General features: G+C 36.8%; 2 protein-coding genes across 2 annotated transcripts; both read left to right on the forward strand.

Annotated features, from left to right (window-relative positions):
- The first annotated feature begins 1996 nt into the window (after positions 1-1996).
- On the forward strand, positions 1997-4829 carry LOC132189994 (uncharacterized protein At4g14100-like). The gene is made up of 2 exons (XM_059604858.1): positions 1997-2587; positions 4454-4829. Exons 1-2 carry the CDS (start codon positions 2110-2112, stop codon positions 4606-4608), a joined length of 633 nt encoding a protein of 210 aa, XP_059460841.1. The 5' UTR covers positions 1997-2109; the 3' UTR covers positions 4609-4829.
- Positions 4830-6401: 1572 nt separating this feature from the next.
- On the forward strand, positions 6402-19471 carry LOC132189716 (ADP-ribosylation factor 1). Its single transcript, XM_059604493.1, has 8 exons — positions 6402-6929; positions 7039-7077; positions 7246-7308; positions 7859-7877; positions 13747-13858; positions 14387-14434; positions 14734-14864; positions 19037-19471. Exons 1-8 carry the CDS (start codon positions 6827-6829, stop codon positions 19068-19070), a joined length of 549 nt encoding a protein of 182 aa, XP_059460476.1. The 5' UTR covers positions 6402-6826; the 3' UTR covers positions 19071-19471.
- The last annotated feature ends 4730 nt before the right edge of the window (positions 19472-24201 follow it).

Consider the following 24201-nt stretch of genomic DNA (forward strand, 5'->3'; position numbering starts at 1 on the left):
AAAGGGTTAATAACTTTTTTTTGTACTTGGGTCTTGAGATTTTTTAATTTTTCTTCATAGGTTTTAAAACATGACAAAACTAGTACTTCAAATTTTGAAAAAGACTGAATTGCCACCTCTGGTTTGAAAAATTCTATGGGGGCTATCAATGGCCAGTCCCAGTTTGACCTTAGGGGTGGCTCCCAAAGCTGGTCTGGGGGTGGTTTCGGCCACCCCCTCTTTGGCCCATGAGGGTGGTTTTGACCACCCCCAGGGGGTGGTTCGGTCACCCCCAAACCGGCCTTGGAGGTGGCTGAAGGTCAAATTAGGGGTGGTCGGTCACCCTCATAGAATTTTTCAAACCGGAGGTGGTGATTCGGTCTTTTCCAAAATCTGAGGTAGTAGTTTTGTCATGTTTTAAATCCTAGGAGGAAAATTAAAAAACCTCAAAATTCAGGTACCAAAAAAGTTATTAACCCATAAAAATAGAAAGGTGCACAAGAGTAAGAAAAGTCCTTTCAAATTTAGAGAGCAAAAAGCTCTCCTCTCTCCTCAAGTAATCTCCCCCCTTTCTCTATGGCAGCCATGAGAAGAGGGAGTCTCAACTTCCTCCTCCCTCCCCATCCCTACTTCCTTCTCCCTCCCTTCCTTTCCTACCTCTTCTGAGGCCAAAAATGCCTTCTTGGAGGCATCACTTGCCTCATCGGAGGCCCTTTCTATTGCTTTTGGCAATTTATCCTGCATCAACAACTTCGTCGTCTCCGCTTCCGCAGATAGTTCGGTCACCGTCTCCTCTAGCTGTTTGCAGCTTTGGTTTCGCTCCCTTATTGAAATTCTTGGATTTGGTTTTTTTCAAAATCAGATCTACTCATTTCAAGAAGCCAAATGCTTACACACGCCACCCCACCATGCTCTTGGCCTTTTTGCTACCAATTGCTGCCAGCAATATCATTATTCGGCCACCACGCGCCGAAGTGTGTACAGCACGTGCTGACGTGTGGCTTGCATGAAATATTAATGACGAGGTGGTGCAATTAGTCGAAGAATATTTTGGAACCGATTATTTTATATCTATAGCATATCAAACTATTTCTTTATTCAAAGTATAATTTTTCTTTGGGGGAGTGGTTTGATCTTGTACATGGGGGAGTTTTTTAATGCTGGTGGTCATCATTCAACAGCTTTATCTCGGTTCTTTGCAGTGCTATCCCTACGACAAACATTTAATAGTGGTTGTTGCCTTTTACCGCATAAGACTCTTCACCGAGTTCTTTTGCATTTTATCACCCCCTTGTAGCTTTGGAAAATATTCGGCTTGTTTATGGTTTTTCTAGGACCATGGATGAAACCATTGCCTACTGTTTGGTCCTTTTGGACCTGTCCACAATTTCGTTTGGGCTTTGTTGTTGGAGTGCCCATCTGTTTGTTGTTGTTTGATCCTTAAAATTTTTCTTAATTTTTGTACGATTTCAATTTACTCTTATGTTTTTAAACCGTATTATAACATTCCCAACTCAAAAAAGGCTAGATTTGTTAACTAAATAGTCCCAAACTCCTTAAAGCCCCATTCATTTCCCTACGTTTAAGGAAAATCTCAAAAAAATCACAACAAGCATTCACATTAGAAGCCCTAAATATAATCAATAGCAAAGCCCACATTAGTTTCCCAATGCATTGGGAATTGTAGATGCCTAATCCATTATTAAATTATAAAAAAAATTGATTTTCTCTTCTCTCTCCTTCACATGTAGCAACAATTCTCTCTTCTCTCCTCTTTCATTGGTTGCAATAATAAAAAGAAATAGTATTTAATTCATATAAAGAAAAATAAGAAAATTTATTATGAAGTGTTTTTTTTTATAAGAAATTAAAAAGTAAATTTATTTTTTAAATTGAGAGAAAAATTATTGAAAAGCTGTTTCTAGTGCTATGAGGGGCAAAGGTTATTAATAAAGAACAAATAAAGCACAATTAAATGCAGAACTGAAAAATAAATAAAAAAGAAGCAAAACGGAAAAGTGGCACAACGTTAACCACGCACTCAGTTGAGCCATCCACCTTATCCCTTCAATTTAAATTCCCAGGGGGAGAAATGGCACAACAACGTTAACTTACAAGAGTGAGCCAGAAATGTTCCTGAAGCTCAACCTGCTATGCCTGGCCTCTTTGATCCTGCCTCTCGTGTGCCCTTCAACGGAATGGCCTCCTTCCACTTCCACCCCAACTCCCTCGCCGTGGCCGGAGCAATTTCACGCACTTCTCTACATGAACTTAAGCTCTTCTCAAACCCTCCAAATCACCCACCTCTGGTACGACTGGAGGAAAGGCCGGAACGTTAACATAATCCAGAAGCAACTGGGTGAGCTACAGTATGACGTTGAATGGAACAACGGCACGTCGTTTTACTATACGCTAGGCGCACAAGGGGCATGCGAGATTATGTATTTCGAGGTGGGCATTCCCCGGCCTGATTTTCTTGACGGAGCTGATTATCTGGGAACAACGGTCACGGATGGGTTTCTGTGCAACGTGTGGGAGAAGGTGGATTTTATTTGGTACTACGAGGATGTCCTCACTGGGAGGCCTGTTCGGTGGGATTTCTATGATGGTAATTACTGCTCCATTTTATTTTGTTGCAAATTAAGTTTTTTATTTTTCTTACTTGATTAAAGCCGGTCGGTGGCTACCGGCCCAGTAGCGGGAGAGATAATTCTAATACTTAAGTCAGAATAGTTTAAAAGAAAGATTTGAATGCACTGAGTAAGAAATTTTACCTTAGGGCCAAAAGTTTCCTTTTACCTCGCATGAACTTACCTTTTATACTGTTCCTGTGGTAATTGCCTTCGTGTCACGTTTCAGCCTAATAGGTTATTCTCTGCAATAGCCTAGGTTTAAGCATCTCACATGTAATGGCCTAATTAAGAAAGTGCGATAACCATATTTGTACTATCACCTCAAAATGATTAATCAATTTGGAGCTTGCATAAAATTTCTTATAAAGTTCAGTTTCATCTACTAACTATACAATGTGATTTAACATTCATGATTATTTTTATAAACCACTTGCTCTATGTGGACTACTTCTTATCTGCCCTATATGGGATCGGGGTGTTTCATCATATCTTCTCAATTAGAAGTGTATTTGGCACAGTGGGGCTAAACACAAACTTACCTTTTGATTGTTCCTGCAATAACTGCCTTCGTGTCACATTTCAGCCAAATCGTAGGTTATTCCCACAATAGCCTAGCTTTAAGCATCTCACATCTCCTCAATTAGAAATGTATTTGGCACAGTTGGTTAAGCATGAACTTACATTTTGATTGTTCTTGCAATAACTGCCTTCTTGTCACGTTTTAGCCTACTTGTGAGTTATTTTTCACAATAGCCTAGGTTTAAGGATTTGAGCATCTCCAGCAGAGTAATTAAGTGGCTCATAATAGCTAAATATAGCTATTATGAGCACTTTTTCTTCTCCAACAAATTAGCTCTGGAGCAAGTAAATTACATATTTTGCTAGTGAAGTTGCTATTCACTGTAACACGATGTTCAAATTTTTTAATATTTTTTCTCTCTTTTCTCTCTCCCTCAATGTTTCTCTCTCTTCTCTTTTCTCTCCCTCCCTCAACGGCCTGGTTCAGCACAACCTTCCTTGGTCCTTTGGAGACTCACTTTCTCCAACAAGAAAGTTCATCTACACTCCGTTTTTGTTGAGACACTTGCAATATTGGTTCCCATTGTTGTCGCAATTCATTCTCATTTCTCAACATTATTAAAATTGTTATTGTTTTGATGCCATCCTTTCTGCCCCTAGTGGATTTTAGACCAAGAGAGCATGACCCAAGAGGTCATGGATTTCTCGACTGCTTTGACCCAAGAGGTCATAGTTGGTAATATAAATCATACCAAGGAGAGGAGGAAGGGGTTCATATAGTAGATGAGAATTGGTAAATGCGTCAGATAATGAACGAAGACTAGAAAAAGAAAATAATAATGAAAGATTAAAAAATAATATTTTAAAAAAGTAAAGAATAAAATAAAGAATCTATTAGAGTTGACATTAAAAAATGAGTAGCTAAAATAGATGATTGTGCTTTTTAATTAGATAGAATATCTCTTACTACTGAGATGCTCGAAGTGTATTTGGCACAGCATGGGGTTAAGCATGATTATTTGGCTTGGAGCATAATTTACTGTTATTGGGGAGGATTCCCCGCTACGTATTCCGACGAACAATTTTGTAGCTTTTGCATATGAATTTTGTGGGTCGTGTGGGCCTGTCGGCCCAATTCCCAACAAATCATATTGGAGATTTATTGGGAACCACAATATCCAAATTTAACAAGAAGAGAAATTTTCTGCTCCCGATCAATGAAGATATAAATGTTTGCATGGCGTCTTGGCGCTACCATAACCTGCTGGCTTCTTCAAACTATATTATAAATCTGAGTTTTGGTGTGGCAATTCATTATGTAGGCATATCTACACACGTGATTACATTCGAGGTTGGTGCAGTACTGCAAGATTCATTGACGCAAGCACCTTCTTACTGTTTCAGTCAGGAAAGAGAGAAATTGTTGAATGCAGATCGTGCTTATAAGGAAGGTGGCCATCGTTATTTTCTGGTGTAGATGTGAAGAATGGCATTTCATTTGTATACATGCCAGCCTGAACTCTTTTATCGTGTCAGGAATACAATATTGGTCTTGATGTTTAGCTTTTGCAGACCTCTTATATATATATATATATATATATATATATATATGCAGAAGAGACAGATAGATCTCTGTAATTCTATACCACAGCAAAATTTTAAGTATGTTTAATCTGAGTTGCTTTGAGTAGCCTATAGGGATCCGATCTTTATCGAATTAAATACACACATATTTTGTTTATGTAACTTAGTAGACTGTTATACGATTGACGTATAATTGGACTGATGTGATAATAAAAATCAATCATTGATATTTTCTTTTTTCTTTACGAGTGTTGATCTAACGGCTGATTTTTATTTACACATCATCAAATTGTATGACAGTCGTATAATAGTGTATTAAATAACATTTTCTTGCATGCTTCTTTTATTTATCTGGTAAGTTAGTATTCTATACTTCTCAAGCTGCTTCAATGGCGGAAAACCATACTAGTTGGCTCCACTAGGCAAGTAAGTAAGGGTGTTCAGTACATAGAGAGGAACACTGAATCGCTTTTACAAGAACTCAACAACTTCAGCCTTTGACCTCATGGGTCATTGAGCATTTGAGCCTAAAGCCATTCTCCTTAAAAGTTGAGACCCCTTTGTCCCTATCATGAAGACTTTTTCCATGACCTTGAAGATGAATTTAGTGCTTCTGATCCTCTTTATCCATCAAGCTCGGGACTACGCATTTATAGACTTTCCTCCGTCGTCTAGAGATCAGAACGCGTTTGGTAAAGAGTTTTGTTATGGGTTTTGTGTTTAAATAGTAATAAGAAATGATTGGTGTGATATAAAGATTAAAAGAGATTTGATTTTTTTGTGAAAGAAAATTTTTTTTTTAAAAAAAACAAGTTGTTTGATAATAGGAAGAAAATAGACTTTTTTTTTTTTTTTTAAGGAGAAATTAAAAAAAAAAAAAAAAAAAAAGGGGGTGTCAAGGCTTGTTTGGGAAGCCTATTCTTCTCAACTCTTCTCTCTCTCTTTTTTTGTTAATTTGACATTTACTTTTCTCAACTCAACTCAAAAAATTTCAAATTATCTCAAAATTACTCAACTAAAAAAAGACCATTAATAAACATTTTAAAAATTCAAATATATAAAGGGGTGGGATGGATCAGCCACCTCCAAGCTGTTTTTGTAGTAGTCAACGTCTACTTTAGGGGTGGCTCAAATCACTTCTAGGGGTGGATCAGCCACCCATCAGTTTCGTTGGGGTGGCCGATCCACCCCTTTGGAGTGATCCGACCACCCCTAGAATCACCTCAAATTTTATTTTTATTTTTCTTGTCTTTTTTATTTTTGTTTTTTGTAATATTTTTTAATTTTTAATTATATTTTTTAAAAAAATACTAATTTTTTTTTTTTTTGTTGATATTAGGTACTCTCTTAATGTTCATATAAGCAAATGCTCATTTCGATTATGTATAGCAATAGTATGACCAATCATTATGGGTATAATGGTAAACGCTGAGGACGAAGTTACTATTATTTCTTTTTCCACCTTTGTGTTAAGTTTATTTTTTTTTTTTAATAAATGATTAGCTACAAAATGAATTTTTTTTAATGACCGTCTCATAATTACTCCTATTAATCCTAGGGAATCAATATTCACAATTTTAAGTTGAATTAAAAAAATACAAAAAAATACACACCCAAAATTTGCATCCATTTTAATGATGTGGCATATTAGAGCTATTTAGATCGGGTGTAATTTTCTGCCCCATTTTTAATGCCCGTTTGCAAAACGGTCCTGCACCCGATTCCGGTCCGGGGAACTCATTCCCCACAGGCATTGCATAACCAAACAGTGGGTGCTATATCAATAGCACCGGAGTGAATCATCGCCTCAGAGCCCTCTTCTACGCTGCTTCTTGCCAATCGCTTCCAATCCTGAGAAATCGAAGAGAAGGGAAGAGAGAGAGCATCTCTGTCCCTTCCACAGCCCATACTTTCTCCAAATTCTCAGTTCGGCCCCGAACTCTCAAAAGTCTGTTGAAGCAGACCCTCTCCTTTTAGGACCAGAGGGCTCTGCTTCGAGATCTTAAATCTCTCAATCCCACTCGAAGGGCCAGAACTAAACCCAACGACACGGAATTAAATCACTTGTGATCTGTTCTCAATTTGCGTGCGCCGAGAGTGAATCTCTCAAGATGGGTATACTGTTTACGAAAATGTTCTCGTCCCTCTTCGGCAACAAAGAAGCTCGGATCCTCGTGCTCGGCCTTGACAATGCCGGAAAGACCACAATTCTCTGTAAGTTTCTCTAGTTTCACTATTCCCCATCTCTGGTTTTCCGCTTTTTGAGTGATGGATTTGTGGCCAATTTTGGTAATTCAACGGTTTTGATTTGTGTTTTGTGCAGATCGGCTTCAGATGGGGGAGGTTGTGTCTACGATTCCAAGTTGGTATTCTTTCCCAGTGCTGACATTTATCGTTCTTTTTTCCCCCAGTTTATTCATTGTTTAGTGGGTGGCAAATTGTGATTTATTTTATTTTATTATGCTTATCCTACTGTCTTCAAGTATGTTAGAGTTTCTGCAGCTAAATCTGTTCATTTTTTTGGGTGCAGCAATTGGATTTAATGTCGAAACGGTGCAGTATAATAACATCAAATTCCAAGTATGGGATCTGGGTATGCTATCTCTTCTCCCCTTGATCTGTATCTTCCAATTTACCATCAACACAATTTGTCAACTGAAACCCCTAAAAAAAAGATGTAGAGTTTTGCTAACTAGAAACAGTATTGAGTTTGAAGCGACTGCTTCTGTGACCAACATTGAATAGAGATTGGTTTAATCTGTATTTATATGCATTTTTATTTAATTTATAGATTTTGGATTTTTGGTGAATGTGGTGATAGATGTATGGTGTCTATGCGTGGTATCATGAATTGGGCGGTTGATATGTGTAAAGGAGCTTGCTGTCTTGAACTTGTTTGAGCCTCATCATTTATACCTAATTTTGTGTTTGAAGTATCATATGTATATGCAATGTGGGAAGTTTAATGGTTCAGTAGTTATCAATCATTTTGTAAATGCCTATATAAAATATACACAAACATGCACACACAAATAGACACATTTGAAAATTAGGACTGCATGATCTAATGTTATTGAAAGTTTTAGGAATTACAAGTCGTGAATTGCTTGTTCTGATGGCATGTCTGCCCTTTGTTTATGCAGGTGGACAAACAAGTATCAGGTACACAGTTTTTTCTCTTTTCTTGTAACCCCTTTTTTTTTTAAATAAAAAAAAAATTATTTATCAGCTGATTTTTATTGGTAAGAGAGATCTAAAGTATATGGCATTCTGATATCGTTGAATGTGAATTGTGGGAAAACATCTATGCACTGGTAAATGATTAAATTTAGCTCTTAGAGTAGTTGAAGCTTTGGAGAGGTTCTGTGACTCTAAAAGTTTTTAATATATTCTTTCTTAAAAGAAATCAGCTTAATCTTGCCATAGAACTTGAGAAATGATGCAGTAATTTCAAAAATGACTTCTAATTTATGTGCATGTGTTGACCTGTTGTGAGAATTCAAGTATTAATAATTTCTGAACTCAATTCAACTCAATAGTGTCTAAATCTGGACAACATGATGTTGGTAAGTTGGAACGTATATTCTAAAAGAAGTATTATTATTGTGGAATTTGAAGTTTTGTAGGATCCGTTTATATGTTTTTCCTGAACGGTTTTTTTTTGATAAGTAATAATCCAATCTCAATAAATTTTTTTCCTGAATGGTTATAGTTGTGATTTTAGCTTGAGCATGTATTTTTTCTTTACCCCACCCCTCTTTTTTAGGTCTTCAACCACACCCTAAGGTTTGCCCTTAGCCAATTATACAAATATAATATTTACAGCTCAATGCTATATGCACGGAGAATGTGAGGATCGTTTGTTAGTATTGCCCTGCTACTACAGCTTTACTGTTAAATGTTTAGATTTTCTTAGATGCAATTCTTGTAAAAAATGGCTGTTGCAGATTTAATGTATTTTCTTACAACTTGATTGATTTTCTATTTTCACATTACTGAAGTGAGATTAATGATCAAATTGCTAAAAAAATTCCAAATAATTTAGATTTGGAGAAAGGAGAAGTTAAAGTTTCTTAATTTCTAATAAATTGAGAATAATTTCAAAAACGTTTTTCAACCAATTAAACCTCATCTATAGGTAAGGTTGAGTTAGACCCCATCCATGAAACATATTACTAAAGTACTATAAAAATACAGATAATGGGATTACCATTTTCCTTTTTATAGTGAAGAATCTTGTATGTATTCCTATAAGAAAAGAAAAGGAATTTGTCACTTTTTTGGGGTCTTGATAGGTTGTGGAAACACATAAGAATTCTTGAATTGAAATCGAAGAGCAATTTAATGCATTAGCCATATCTTCTTGACCTCATAAATTACGTATGTATACTCTCTCTCATCGGCCTGTGCTGACGTCTTCCTTCCTCCTTATGTGTTTCTTCTCGGGTGTTGGCTTGGTTGTAGTCCATGGTCTTTGGCCGTCGGTGATGGGTTTCTTGAGTTGGTTTTATGTAGAGGCCAAAGTCTTTGAACTTCCAGTAGTAGAAGGGGGTCAGTTTTACGTTTTGTTGAAAGGAGCCGAGGAGTATTCTGAGAAGTGTATTTGGGCAAGTGTTGCATGGTTATCAACCACGGTGGACGAGTTGGTCCATGGAGAAGAGTCGACCGAGTTGATCAAATCTTCAAGGGATGGGAACAAGGCTTTAATAGGTTTGACCGGTATTTGGCGGTGGAGTATGGTGGTGGTTGATAGAGATGGTTTATTGTAATACCGGAGGGGCGAGAATGGAGGGGTTAGAGAAAGTGTGTCACTGAGTTGAGAAAGGTGGTGGCTTTTCTTAGAATATCTTCGGCAGATGGAGCAAAGTTTTGTTTCCACGCCAGCCCATTGGTGGTTTGCTGTCAACCGACGTGGGTAGCTCTTCCTCCGTATCAATGGGAAAGGAACTAGTGGTATGTGCTGGCAATAGGGCCTATGCAGAGGTGTTAGGTACGGTGGTGCAGACACAAGAATGCCCATCGACGTCAGTGGTGATGGTGGAGCATGCTCGACTGAGAATGCTGTGAGGAGGGCGTTTGTGGCGGTCTTGGCTCCTTAGTGGCATAGTACGACGAGCACCATGTCCCGCGAGGAGGGCCATGCAAGGACCTTTGCATCAATACCTCAGGCCCAAAAGGACATTGTTTGAGTAAGGACTGTAGAAACATCCATTCCTTGCATTTGTGCTGTAGTAGAAGATGTGGCAGTATGAGGAAGTGATGAGGTGGTTGTTAGTGGGCCCCTACGAAAACTAAGAAGACAATTGGAGAAAATGAAAGGGGATATGGTCGGGACTATTGCGATTGTAAATTTTGGCCTAGGTTCTATTGAGCTGAAGAAGTTTAGTAGTTTGGAACAGTTCGGTTGTTTAACGACAAAGCCTAGCCTTTCAGCAAGGGCCCAAATTGCTTCAACTTCTCTTGCTATTATCCAAAGCCCGAGTAAACAGGACAAAGCCCGTCATGTGGGTAAAAGAAAAAAAATGCCCATCCCTGCAGCAATCAAACCCGTTTCATCTTAAGCTCACTTTTAAGTAGGTGATGAAGACATTGGTTGGGGAGGCCTCTTCTTTGGGTGAAGGCCCAAGTGTGGGAGCAGATCAAGAGGCCACAAATGTGCATCAAGCGGTGGCTAGCTTCGCCAACTTAGTGGTATTTTGATGGACTTGTTGGCAGCCCTCGATGTCCCAAATGTTGGTGATAGAGATGCTCACAATCTTTTAGGGGCACAAACGTTGTGTTTATGTTCACTGGAGGTCATTTGTCCATGGTGGGGCCTTCGGATGTCCAGTCGCAACACTTGTCTCTTGCCTCTTCAGATGTTGCTGATGATGAGGCCGCAATGGACCGCCTAAACCTTGGTCTCTCCGATTTGGATGTTGGTGGTATCATTTGCAAGTATGGAGGATTGCTTTGTTTGTTTTGGCAAGTTGTCTCTAACTATGGTAATGCGGTCGTTTCTGTTTGCTCGAGAAATGATGATTTGAGGATTTGAGGGCCAAGTTAGTTCTTGCAAAGTCGGAGACAATTCCTATACCCAATCTAGATTCTTTAGGTGTTGACACAATTCTCCCCGTTCAGAGTGGGCTACTGTTGTTAAAGGGGGGAAGCAGGTTACTTTGCCGGATTTTATTCCTTCTCCTTTTCCACCCCCCTCTGAGGAGTTGTGATGGGGAAAATGTCAATGTTGATAAGGGGATAGGTGTTGTATTTGTTGAGATGGATGGATGTGATGTGGGTGGTGGGGATGGGAGTGGTCCTCTTCTTAATGTAACCCTGTCTTGCTTTGATATGGAAGTGTTCTCTGAGAAGGAGCTCATTCCGTTGAACTCTTGTGCCCCATTTGTGAGTGAGAAATGTGCAGGGGCAAAGTCTTCAACTTGGGTATTGCAGAAATTGAAGGAAATTTGTCATCATGTGGGGTTATTGTGTGAAGGTTTTGAAGAAGAGCTTATGCCATGCTTATGACCATTGAAGCAAGCCATTCCTAGGAGTCAGATTCTAGTTCTAAATTGGTTAATACAGAAGGTAGAGAATTGAGAAGGTTATCATGATCCATCAACTATGCTCCGAAAGGCAATAGTTCTAGCCAAGGTAGAGTTAAGGGAAAGGCTATGCTTTGTTCTTTATAATGCCAAAGTTGTTATAATTTAATGTGAGGGGGTTGAATGAGGGAGACAAACGCCTTAGAGTCAGAAACTTGCTCAAACAGTGGGAAGAAAATGTTATTTTGTTTGTAGGAATTTAAATTGGAGCTCATTACCAGTTGAAGATGGATTCTCTTGGGCTTTTTTAGTGTCTATGGGCCTAATTCCGATTGGGATAGAAGGTGTTTATGGGAGGATCGGTTGGCCTGCTTGGTGGAACTTGCTATGGTGCATAGGGGGAGACTTCAACTTCACTCGTTTTCCTAGTAAAAGATTAGATGAATCTTGTTTTTGTCTCATTATGGTGGAGTTCATAGATTTTATTTTTGATGAGGGCCTCATGGATATTGGTCTTGTAAGTGGGACTTTTTACGTGGTCAAACAAAGGGGATACCCCTTCTTTGTCTAGCATTGATAGATTTCTTGTCTCTCCAGATTGAGAAGCCCAATATCTTTATTTTTCTTAGAAAAGGTTGCATAGACTTTGCTCGAATCATTTCCTCATTCTTCTTAATTGTCGAGTTGTTCAGGCTGGTAGAAGATATTTTAAGTTTGAGAATATGTGGTTAAAGCCTTTGTGGACAGAGTGAAACAATGGTGGACTTCTTATTATTTTCAAGGCTCCCTAAGTTTCATTTTGGCTCGCAAACATAAGGCCTTAAAAGCTAACTTAAGAGTCTAGAACAAGCAATTGTTTGGTAATGTGGAGAAACAAAAAGGCTTCTCTTGGAGGAATTACAAGTTTTTTGATGGTTTGGAGGAAGAGAGAACTTTGTGTGAGGAAGAGAAGTTGAGGATGAAAAAGTTATTAGTGATTTTGAGAGGGCTACTATCTATAAGGAGATGAATTGGAGGCAGAAGTTGAGGGCGCTATGGTTATGAGAGGGTGTCAAATGCATGAAGTTTTTTCCATTAAGTGGCTAACTCGAATTGGAGAAACTACTCCATTGAATTGTTGTTGGTAAATGACTCAGTTACTTTCGATCATACTATGATTAGGGAACACATTGTGCAATATATATTTTATCTTCTTTCTCTTTTTCGCTAAGTGTATTTTTTGTATACTTTTTTTGTATCTGAGCTACACCTTTGCACTTTTTTAGTGATATTTCAATTACTTATCTAAAAAAATTTAATGAATTATCCTAAAAAGAAATGAATGACAATCCATGTGATGATAAAAAAGAAAAAAAATTGATGAAATATGCTTTTTTTATGAAGTGGTGTTTAAGTATTTGAAAATGTGCAACCTAAGTACACATGAAGTACATAAGAGAAACACCTAGGTAGAAAAAGAAAAGAGAACAAGGAAATCATGAAATCTAAGCACAAAGGGAGCTAAAAACGCAGTTGTTGAAATATACAGTGTATTAAAAAATAAGGACATAAGCTACATAAGAGAAACACCTAGGTAGAAAAGGAAAAGAGAACAAGGAAATCATGAAAACTAAGTACAAAGGGAGCTAAAAACGCAGTTGTCGAAGTATACAGTGTATTAAAAAATAAGGACATAAGCTACACCAACGCCTTCTTGCGGTCTTTGAAACATCTATTATTACGCTCTCTCCAAAGACACCACAAAATGCAAGAGGGCACCATCTTTCACACGACAACACTTTGAGAGCTACCACCTGTCCATCAACAAGCATACAAATCAGCTACTCTTCTAGCGATAACCCAAGAAAGCCCAAAACGACTAAAAAACGCGCTCCATAATGCACAAGTTACCTCACAGCGGAGAAGAAGATGGTCTACTGACTCCCTATCCCTCTTGCACATACAATAGCAGTCAACCACAATGACATGCCTCCCCTTAAATTGTCCATGTTAAGAATATTTCCTAAGGCCACCGACCAAGCAAAATAAGCCGCTCTCAATAGAACCTTGGTCCGCCAAATACTCTTCCAAGGAAAAGGAATGCCTCCGTTACAAACAAATTTTTCCACTTTGATTGTGATGCATTTATATAAATGTTACTTTCGATTAATAATTTACACAGTAAATAGCACTCACTTTTTCTACTTTGTTTGAAAGTTTTCCTTACGAGTGAAAGTTTAATGACTCATAAGTTTTTTATTTTTTATTTTTTAAATGGAGCTTCTTTGAGCGATTGGTAGAATATTTAATATATTTGTGCCAGAAAATATCCTTATTAAGCATGATGTTGCTTGTTCATCTTTTTGTGCTCGTAAGAATATGCTGGGATTTGTTAATTTTTTTTTTGGGTTCTTGACTTTATGTTGCACGATATGCCAATTTGGTGCACATGACATGTATAATTTTCTTCTGATTGATTCATTAATGTTACATGCTCACCCACCCGATTATTTGGTTTTATGCCACAGGCCATATTGGAGATGCTATTTTCCAAATACGCAAGCCATAATTTATGTCGTTGATTCAAGTGACACAGACAGACTGGTCATAGCCAAAGACGAGTTTCATGCAATCTTGGAGGTACACTTATTTTGGATCAATGCTTACAGGACTATAGGGTTAATTTTACAAAGTTGATGGATAAAATTTGAGTGCTCTTTGACTTCCCTTTGCTTATTTATTCTAAATATCAGGTATATTGATTGGCTGTTTATATTTAACTTGAGCTCAGTCAAGTCATATCAATAGTAGATTTTATAACTTTGTTAACATTGAAATTTGATATTAGAAGGGAATATGCTGTACCTGGATTCATCCCCTCCCTTGATTGTGTTCTGTAAGAGAATTTTTGTTTTTTTTTTGAAAATTATATGTTATCATAATGAAATATAAAAAATGTTCTTCTGCCTTTTCTTAAAAAAATGATCAAAGATTTTGGGGATACTTTTTTGTCTTCTCTTTCCCTTATACTATCAATGAGAAATGAATTACTGGTGCCTCTCAACCTTTGCCTAGGCTATTGCATTATGGCTTTCTTGTAGTGATGCATTTTTTATGCATTTATTGGAGATCTTACGATGCCAGTTTACATTTTTAACCTTTTGGCAGGAAGAAGAATTAAGAGGGGCTGTTGTCCTTATTTTTGCAAACAAGCAGGTTTGTGCTACTTCCGTATTATTTATTCCTCAGGTTTTGTCTGTACAGGAAAATATTTCGTGTTTAATTGAGGTTGTAAATAAAATCTGAATGAAAAGCAATGTGTTATAAGCCATTATTGCATGTGCCAAAAAGAAAAGGGATGCCTTTTCTTATCTGTTGGTCAAGGAGTTAAGTAAGGTCCTTTTATTATATCTTGTCTCTATATGCCTTCTGCATACTAATGTTTTATAAACTTCTAGGTTTTTTCTTGCTCTTTCCTTTTTGTTTTGTTTGATATACCCTATTGTTCTTTGCAGGATCTTCCAGGTGCACTTGATGATGCTGCTGTTACTGAGGCTTTGGAGTTGCACAAGATAAAAAACCGTCAATGGGCTATTTTCAAAACTTCTGCTATAAAGGGGGAAGGTCTCTTTGAGGGCTTGGACTGGTAAGTTAAGTTATGATTAAGTGGTATAGTTTTTGTCTTGGTTAGAAATTACCACATTTTATTGCTTCTAGACTTTCCATGGGCATCAAATTTACACATATTGCATCATAGCCGCACTTCTCCGTGGTGTGGACAAGAAGGATATCTAATTTTATTGCTTCAGCGTTATTTTGCTTCAATCCTTTTTCGGTGCACTTGCTTTTTAGGCTAGTAGGAATGCATTTTAGAGCCTGATATGAAGTTGGAATCAGACAAGTTGCCCCGGATCCTATGTTTTATGATATTGACCGGAGTATTTAGTTTTCTATTGGTTTGTAGGATGGATCCTTTTACCTTTAAGGATGAAGTTGCCCAGAGATTTGTAGTTTAAAGGGAATATTTTATGCAGCGAGTGGTTGGCTAAAATCTGTGCTTGGATGGTGATTGGGGCTATAGAGTAAGTCAGATGACTGCAGAGCCTTTATAGTACAGTACTGGTTGTAACACCCCAATCTGGGATGTCTTTAGTATGGATTCCATTTCCAGTCATAATGAGTGGGGCAGGTCAGGCCAAATGACATTAGGTGGCTATTCAAGGTTGGGTGAACAATGTTTTGCAGAAAGCTTAGTTCAAGTAGGAAATTCACTTTGACAAGAACAACAATGATAACAATTATGATCATTTTCTCTACCTGCCTATATTTCTTTCTTTCTTTTTCTTTTTTTTTTTTTTCCTGAGCAATTCTCTGACTGTCTATCATTTGCTCGTCTTTTTTGGTTAATGAGAAGGGCGGAAGCAAAGCAAAAAAAAAAACATTGGCCTGCAAAAGTTTGCATTCACAGAAAACCACTCCCTAGAATAGTCGACTGGCTCGCTTATCTTTCCACCTTTATCCTCACTTTTGAGGTGTGCCTTCTGGGGAAGCCCTTCTGCCACTCTTTTCTTTCTTCCAACTTTTCTTTCTGACTAAGTAAAAGGAAAGTGCCATTTTCACTCTCCTTTCATTCCTCCTTTCTTTCCAACTTTTCCTCCTACTGAAGTTCGAACGTGTACTGTTTGTGAAACAGCTGTAAGGACTTCACTGTCATGCTCAAGCAACTCTTTCATTAGCATAGATATGTTTTAAGACGTTTAAAGTATTTTTTTGCTAAAATGTTGTTGGAGGAAGGTGGTTGGGCATGTAAATTTATACAAGTTGTTGGTTTCTACGAACTTGTTCAGTGACGAGAGAATTATGAATTTCAATCTTCCGTCTTTTTGGTGTAGATTGGGTAATGCCTAGAAGAGTGATAGAGTTATTGGCTAGGTAGAGAGGTTAGTTGGGAAGCCATAACATTTTCTAAGTTTGGATGATGACACCTCTATATTAAGGGATCAATCTTATTATGAAGTTTCTTTTGTTTTTGTTTTGTTGGCTCTGATACACTGGGGGCAACTTTATAATTTAGCCCGGGATGCAATACTATTAGTTATTAATTTGTTTTTCTCTTTTATGTTTGGTTGTTATTTAGTAAAAATTATTGGAAGCAAGTATTCTATATAGAGGGATTGGCAGAGCTTAAAATCCTCCAAATGTGAAGGCCTACCTTTAGTTCTGCTGGTGTGTGTATATGTGCATGTGTGGCCCTCATAATTTCTCAAGTTCCTCTTTACTTTTCATTTATCGGTTAAATAAAATGCAGTTATACAATATGAAATTGGTCTTCCTGTTCTACATGATATGTACCTTCCCCCCCACCTCCACACACGTACAAAAAAAAAAAAAAAAAAAAGAGCTGCAATTTTGAGTAATGAATGGAGGTTTTTCGAGTCAGTTTGAATTGGACCAACTTGTCTTCAATGTTGAAGCCATTTGTCTCATCATCACTACTGCAAGTTGTGAAACATCATTTTTTTTTTTTTTGTTGTTGCAATTTCTGACATGCTTTAAACTTTTGAGAACATTACTTAAGTTGTGAAAATATTAGTGTAGCATGACATGGACCCCTGATCTCTTGCATTTGCATCCTTGAGTCACAAAATCTGGGTTGGCATATGGCATATGCACCATCTAATAACTGATAATTCATCTGAGTTCTTCCCACCTTCGGCTTTCAGCTACAAAATCTAAGCTTACCTGGGAAAGTAGTTTGGCGATCTATGTGCGCACGCTCGTGTGCATCTTCTCTCAATCGCCTGATAGATTGTCTTTAACCACAGTTCTAGATGATTCAAATTCAGCTTCCTCCCTATAAGGCAAGGAATCACGTCCAAACTCCAATAACCAGAAATGTCTTATTGCACTGTGCTAATGTTAAAATTGACACCTAGTTGTGTATGCCAAGCATCCTTAGCTTCATGTGGAAGATCCTGCATTTACTTGTCTTTGACATTAAGGCTATTAAACGGAACTTAATGCTTACCTCCCTTTGTTTTCTAAGGTGAAGGGTCCATCTGATATTCACCTCTTCCTTATTGGCTAGTGACTAGGTCCACCTCCTGTTTATTTCATCACCCCTTTTCTCCATTTTGGTCTTGACAACTTCCTGCATGCTTGTAAGCTGCAGGTTGCTAAAATTGCAAAATACAATCTCTTACTCTCTTTTGTGACTTCTCTTTGTTGTGCCATATGCCTCACCCCTCCAGCCTCCTCCATTTATTGTTTGTGCGTTTTAAGCTCTTGTAATGAATATGTACTTTGGAAAATTAGAATGTCGACAAGTTGGTGTATGATATTGTGAAGTTCAACACAAGGAGAACCAACAGCCCTGAGTTTTGTTGTAATTGCTCCACTCTCTCTCTCTCTCTCTCTCAAACCCAACATACAAGGTTCGAGAATGGATAGGTGATAATTAAAAAATAACCTCTACGGGCTTTCTTTGTTGTCTTGGTTTTTTTAGTGGAGCTGTTAATTTATGGGTAATCCAGGACCCAGGTGGGGTATGTTCTTATAATTGCATTTTTTTTTTCTTTTTTTTCCCACATTTATTTGGTGTTTGGTATGTTGAACTTGGTGGTAATGTGTTTACAATGTCTATTAGTTTATTGAGCTATCAATGGTGGTGACTGAAGTTTAGGAAAAGGTTGGCAGTGGTAGTGGTAGGTGACCAGAGGTAAATGGTGGCAAAAATGATTTTAAATTGTGGTTGTTGTGATGGAGAGAATCGGTGAAAAATTGGCTTGGATTGAATGTGAGGGCAGTGGTTTGTGGGACTGAAGATCAAGATTGGATGTAAACATTCAATGAAGGCAGTAATAGAGTGCTGGCAGTGATCTGGTGGAATGGCAAGAGAGAGAGCGAGGGAATTGTGACATAGTAATCTGGTGCAAGGATGGGCTGGGACAAGAAGGATATCTAATTCCCATGGGGGACCCATTTTGTATTCTGATCGAATGAAGGGCATGGAGGGGCATATTGACCTTTTATAAATAGGACAATGGTGTCCTCTTGAGGGCAGGGAGGAAGCCTTTCATGTCTATACATATATTCTGGTACCTTTTTTGGCTGTTAACATTTGAAGGCCCTAAAAGGTTTCTTTCTAACAGAAACATATACATTATATTCTTGTTATGTAAGATATAGCCCCCATCCTCCAAAGCTCTTTCCTCTTTCTTTTCTGTATGACATGCCTTAAGTGTGGCTAAAAACATTAGGGAAAATCGCAACTTTTTTTCCGATGGAAATTGAAAATGTGAACACAACTATCTACAGCGGTTGGTTGTTCTTCATTGGTGAGGTAGCTTTTGTGCCATCTCTTTCTTCTGATCAGGATAGGTTGCATGTTGCCAAAATTAGTCTGGATCTAATGAGAGAGCGGATTTGGGAGCTTTTGGAGAGACTTCTGGGTTGGAAAAATGCAATTTCTTGTCTGATGTGGGGGTTTGGATGGAGAGAAATTAGTGCTTAAGAGCCGGTTTTTACATTTCGATTCATTTATCTAAAGATTAATAGCCACACGATTACTCTATCCTTTGTCCTGCAACTCTTTCTATCTTTTTTGACATTTATATGTTTGTTTCGTAGAGCTTTTTTTTCTTTTTCTTTTTTTTTGTTGAAATTTTATAGTAAGTTCATTTTCTGTTTCGCCTTTTATACTGTGGGGCAGAGTAGAAAGTAGCAAAAAAATTAGTAAAACTCATAATGAAAAGCAGTTCCTTTTTAACATTTCTTTTTGAGAGTCCTTCAGTGGAAATAAACGACTTCTTGATGTAGGTTGAGCAACACCCTCAAGTCTGGAGGTGGCTAACTCTTTCAGTTCCAGTAAAGAATAGAGAAGCATGGCCTGATGAGCAGCCGAACCAAGAAGGGGTCACACCACTTAATTCGTATTGACTGGTGATTATTCATGTCACATGGACTTTTCTGATTAATATACATGTAACATTTGTCATCATAGATATCACCATTTAGCTCTTATTTTTGCCGTGTCACTTTTTTCGGGGTTTTTATTTTTTTTTATTTTCTCTGTTAATTGCTTACATTTTGTTTTCAGCTTGTTCCTTTTCTTTTTTTGGGTTGTGTTCTGGGATTCAAGGAGACTTTCATTAATCAACTATCTACCTCATTGCACATTCATTTGCTATGTTTGTTCTGAAGAAAGGATTTGAACTCCAAGTCTATATATATAATCTTCTACTTTGCTCACGATATCAGAAAAACATTGCTTTTTTTATTTGAACCACCTCACCACCTATCTCACCGATTACTCCCATTGTTCTGTACTTTCTTCCATGGATGCGTTTGACTTACATTCTATCTCTACCGTTGATGCATACATGTCATTTCAATTAATCTTCATCTGAAGAGTAATGGCATTGTTTCTTGACTGCCCAAAATATTGTATTGTAAAGCATGGATGGTTTTGCATAAGTTCGCTCAAATTATCCTCCCACCTAAGCCAACCTGAATTTTCGGGTTAAGGTAGGCGTTAGGTTGAAATTAGTAACTTTTTTTTGTTACCGGCCAAAGTTGGGTCGGAAGTTGGAAATAGGTCGGCTTCTGACAAACCCGACCTGACCTTTCAGATCTGACAAATATGGCATCTCTCTCTCTACCAGATTATTGCCAAATCTGGTGTTGATTGGGATCTTGCACTCTTGTTGCTCGTCTGAGTTATCAATCGGGGTTAGAATGCCATTATCACCTGGTTGGGCTTGTAATTGGGAAGGGAAAATAAAATTTTTCCATTTTAATAAATAAAAAAATTGCGAAAAAGAAAAAGAAAAAAATGAGGCTGGGTCCTGCTCAGTGAAATGGGTAACCTAGCCACGACTGTGGTTGGGTGAGGGCCCAACCATGGCAAGGCTAGACTTTCCCCGGCCACCACCATGACTGGGTTATCCCACAAGCCTAGTGCTCGCCTCGTTTATGCAAACATGCATGTGCTGGCAAGCTCAGCTCTTGCTTCCTCATTTTTTGCAACATCTCCATATTTGACGGTGACTTTACTGTCAAGGTTGAATAATTCTAGAAGTTATTCTTGTAATGTTCTAAGAATTAGGTGATTTTTAAAATTATTAGTTTGATCAAAATTTTCAATAACAAGTCTAATTGTGATTTTAGAAGCTACAAAATTTTTGAAATAACAAGAGAGCATTGCTCGTCTCAAAGAATGAACACAATGAGGAGACCCATCACCAAATCAAGCACTTCATTCTTGCTTTTCTCTACCTACTAGAGTAGATCTTACAGCTCAAGATCAACAAGGGCCCACCCAAGTAGCGTTCGAAGTCCTTGATGTGATCATCCTCGAGTTCTCAAACAAGAAGCTCTGGCTCTAGAGGTTTTTGACAACCATGATCGACCGTGATGCTTAGGGTATGGTTGGGCATAACCTAGGGCCTTGTTTGTTAAAACAAGGCCTTTTCTGATGCAATATTCACATTTAAAAAATTAAAAAAATAAAATAATGATTGGTATAGAAAATTTAAAAAAATAGTATTGAAAAGTGAAAAATTTTGTTTTGTAGTGATTTTTTTATTTAAATAGTAGTAAAAAGTGAATGATGTGATATAAAAAGTGATAATGTTTTGATAATTTTTTTGAAAAATGAGATGAATAGTGTGGTGGTAATGGGGGTTGTTTGTTACGAGTGCATTAATTTTTCGATTTTTTGTTATTTAATTTTTTGATAGGAGTGCATTATTATATTTAACATCAACTTTATTATTTGTTTGACGAAAATATGGAGAGAGGTCTTTGTTGGGACAGTTTTTGATCCAAGGAGAATGGACCAGTTTGACAACTCTCCATCCAGGACCAAGCCGAAATGCTCTTAGTGAATCGTGGATCATAGAGAATGATAGTTATGGCTTAGGGGATCCTTAGCCAATAGCCATAGCCAAGGATTCTCTATGATGCTTAAGTTAGAATGATGTTTATTTTAAATGGAAAGAAATAAGTACTTTGTATGCATTCTTTTTTTGGTTCTTTCTCACGGTGCATCAAGCGAGTTAAATCTCTATGTTTTGCAAATCTTGAGATTAAGACACTTAGTGTGACTAAATGTCATGCATCGATAAGGTGATAAGGTGACACCTCTTATACTCTATGTATGTAGTTTTATAGGGGCTCGAGATTGCTTTAATGTAACACATACTTTTTTTGACATATGGTGATTCTTCAAGAGATGGCGCATCGATAAGGTGATAAGGTGACACCTCATTTACTCTATGCATGTAGCCTTATAGGAGCTCGACATTACTTTGATATGACACAAACTTTTTTTTGACATACGGTGATTCTGCAAGATATGGCAAGTTAATTATATTGGGCCCCATCTACGACTACTTCAAGCAATGAGCCTTAATTTTTTTTTTTTAATAGAATAAATTTTTATTATCAATTATTAATTGATAGCCTTATTATACTAGAAGTTTCGACAGCCGCCTAATTAGTAGCCCCTACGAAAAAAAACAGAGTCCTACTATTTCTCATAAACTTATGGTGCTAAGAATTGGTGTGTCTTATCACTTTGACTAAGCTGTTGCATGTATTAGAAACTTTAATAATTCAATTACATGGGAATATTTCATTTTTAATATAGTATTAGAAGGTTATGCAACTTCACCATACCCCAGTTTGTGCCACAAGCTCCAAGATCACCTAATGTATCCTCTTCATTTCAGAAATGGACATAAACTATTTTACAATCAAAATCTTTATTTTGATACATCGGAGTAGTATATATGACGTTATGTTAGTTAAAAATTTTAAATAACATAGTAACATATTCATTGTATGTTGAAATAGAAAGGATTATCATCCTAATTATGGAGCTTGGAAATCACGGGTTAAGAGCAAGTATAGTGAGACACATGATTTGCATAATTTCTGTCTAATCTTTAGCGAAAAAAATTAAATGATATGACAACATATACACCATTAAATCTTAAATTTTTTTTCAAAAAAATCATGAAATCGAGATCGAGCAAGCATGGTGAACTCATGACTAATCCAGTGGAAAAGTATGCAATTATAATATTATATTAGCTTGATTTCTCAATTAAAAACCATCCACAATTATATTTGTTAAATATATTAGTACCGTCTTTTTTTTTTTTCTTGGGAAAATTACAGTTTACCCTCCCAAAATTGACAGTTTTTTTCAATTCGAAAACCAAAGTTTTAATTTTTGCAATCCACCCCCCCAAAGTTCCAAATTTTTACAATTTGACCAATTGTATCCAAAGCTTCCCATATTACCCCTAATTTTTATTTTTATTTTTTTATAAAAAAATCGGGGTGGACGTAGCCACCCCTTTGGCCATATGGCCATTTTTGCACCCTCAAATTTGTTTTTTTTTTTTCATAATTTTTTTTTTTAAAAAAAAAAATCTGGAGTAATATGAGAATTTTGGGATAATATTGGTCAAATTGAAAAAAATTGGAACTTTGTAGGGGTGGATTGCAAAAATTGAAACTTTGATGTTCGAATTGAAAAACACTGTCAACTTTGGAGGGGTAAACTGTAATTTTCTCTTCTTTTTTTTTTTTTTTTTTGGTCTTTTTATAATCAAAATGCCCAAATTATAAAACAGCTATCATCTTATTTTTATATAGAAATTTGAATCGCCTTTTTTTTTCTTTTTTTTTTTTGGTGGTTTTTCAAGTTTTGCATTTTAGACAGGATCTTTCAATTTGGCCAATCTAATACATGAGGTTATAAAGATTTTAAATCTAAGAACTTTACTCATTTTCCCCCAGATAATAATAATAATAATAATAATAATAATAATAATAAACCCAAAATGACTATCATATCATTCTCATTAACAAATAAAATAATAATAAGAAAAGGATTGATTATTAGAAAAGGATTGAGTGGCTGGGAGTCAATTGGGGGAGGTGGTTGCTCTTCGGGGTGGCACGAGCAACCTCTCTCTCTCTCTCTATATATATATATATATATATATTATGAGAAGGTATAATAGTGTTGTGGCACTTTTTTGGTTAATGTGTCAAAAATTGGGTGGGCAACTTCTTTGGGCTTGGGTTCATTAGAGAGAGAGAGTCAAGCCTAAAACTCACGTCAACTGGAGTAGCTGACAGCAATTAAGACATTACAGCCTACACATCTACAAAAAGAATCAAACCCAAAAATTTTCAAGAGAAAAAAGGTCATGCGAATGCAATCAGTATTCATTATGTTTAGTTATAACAATAATGATAATTATCACTTTATTACTATAGTTGTGATTCCAACGATAAACATAGGTTCAGCTGTAATAATGATGACTATTTCAATTGAAATAATAGTTATATGTTCAATGATAACAACATTGATGAGGTCGGTTATGATAATAATGTTGCGTTCAACAATAATAGTAGTAATGACGTGTTCAGCAGTAATGACAATGACATGTTCAACAATAATAACAATAACTTTATCGATAAGAATAATAATATCTTTATCATTAGCAATGGTGATGGCTTTCCAACAAGGATAATAGCCAACTTTATCAATAGTAAGAACGACTACTTTGTCAATAGCAATAACAATTGGTTCAAATAACACGTGTAGTGTTAATAATAGGAGAATAGTTGAAACATTAATGAAGTGGGTAGGTGAGAAATAAGACTTTTGCTAAAAAAAAAAAGGCAACTGTTTGAGGTTTCAGGTATTCTCAACCATGCTTTATGCCATGCCACACGATGCATATATGGTCATGGTCTGACAAGAGAGCTGGCCGACCGCATCTATACCTTTCAAACCCCAACTTCCCTTCTTAACGTGCCTTAATTATATTTCATATTGTTTTTTTATTATTTAATTGGTGAAAAAAAATGAAGAGAATTCTCGGATTTAAAATAATCGTAAACTCGGTCTTAAATTTACAAAATTAAAAGATGAGATGTCAATGTAAAAAACGTGGAAA

This window comes from Corylus avellana, chromosome ca8 (assembly GCF_901000735.1).
Source record: "Corylus avellana chromosome ca8, CavTom2PMs-1.0".
NCBI classification, from domain to species: domain Eukaryota; kingdom Viridiplantae; phylum Streptophyta; class Magnoliopsida; order Fagales; family Betulaceae; genus Corylus; species Corylus avellana.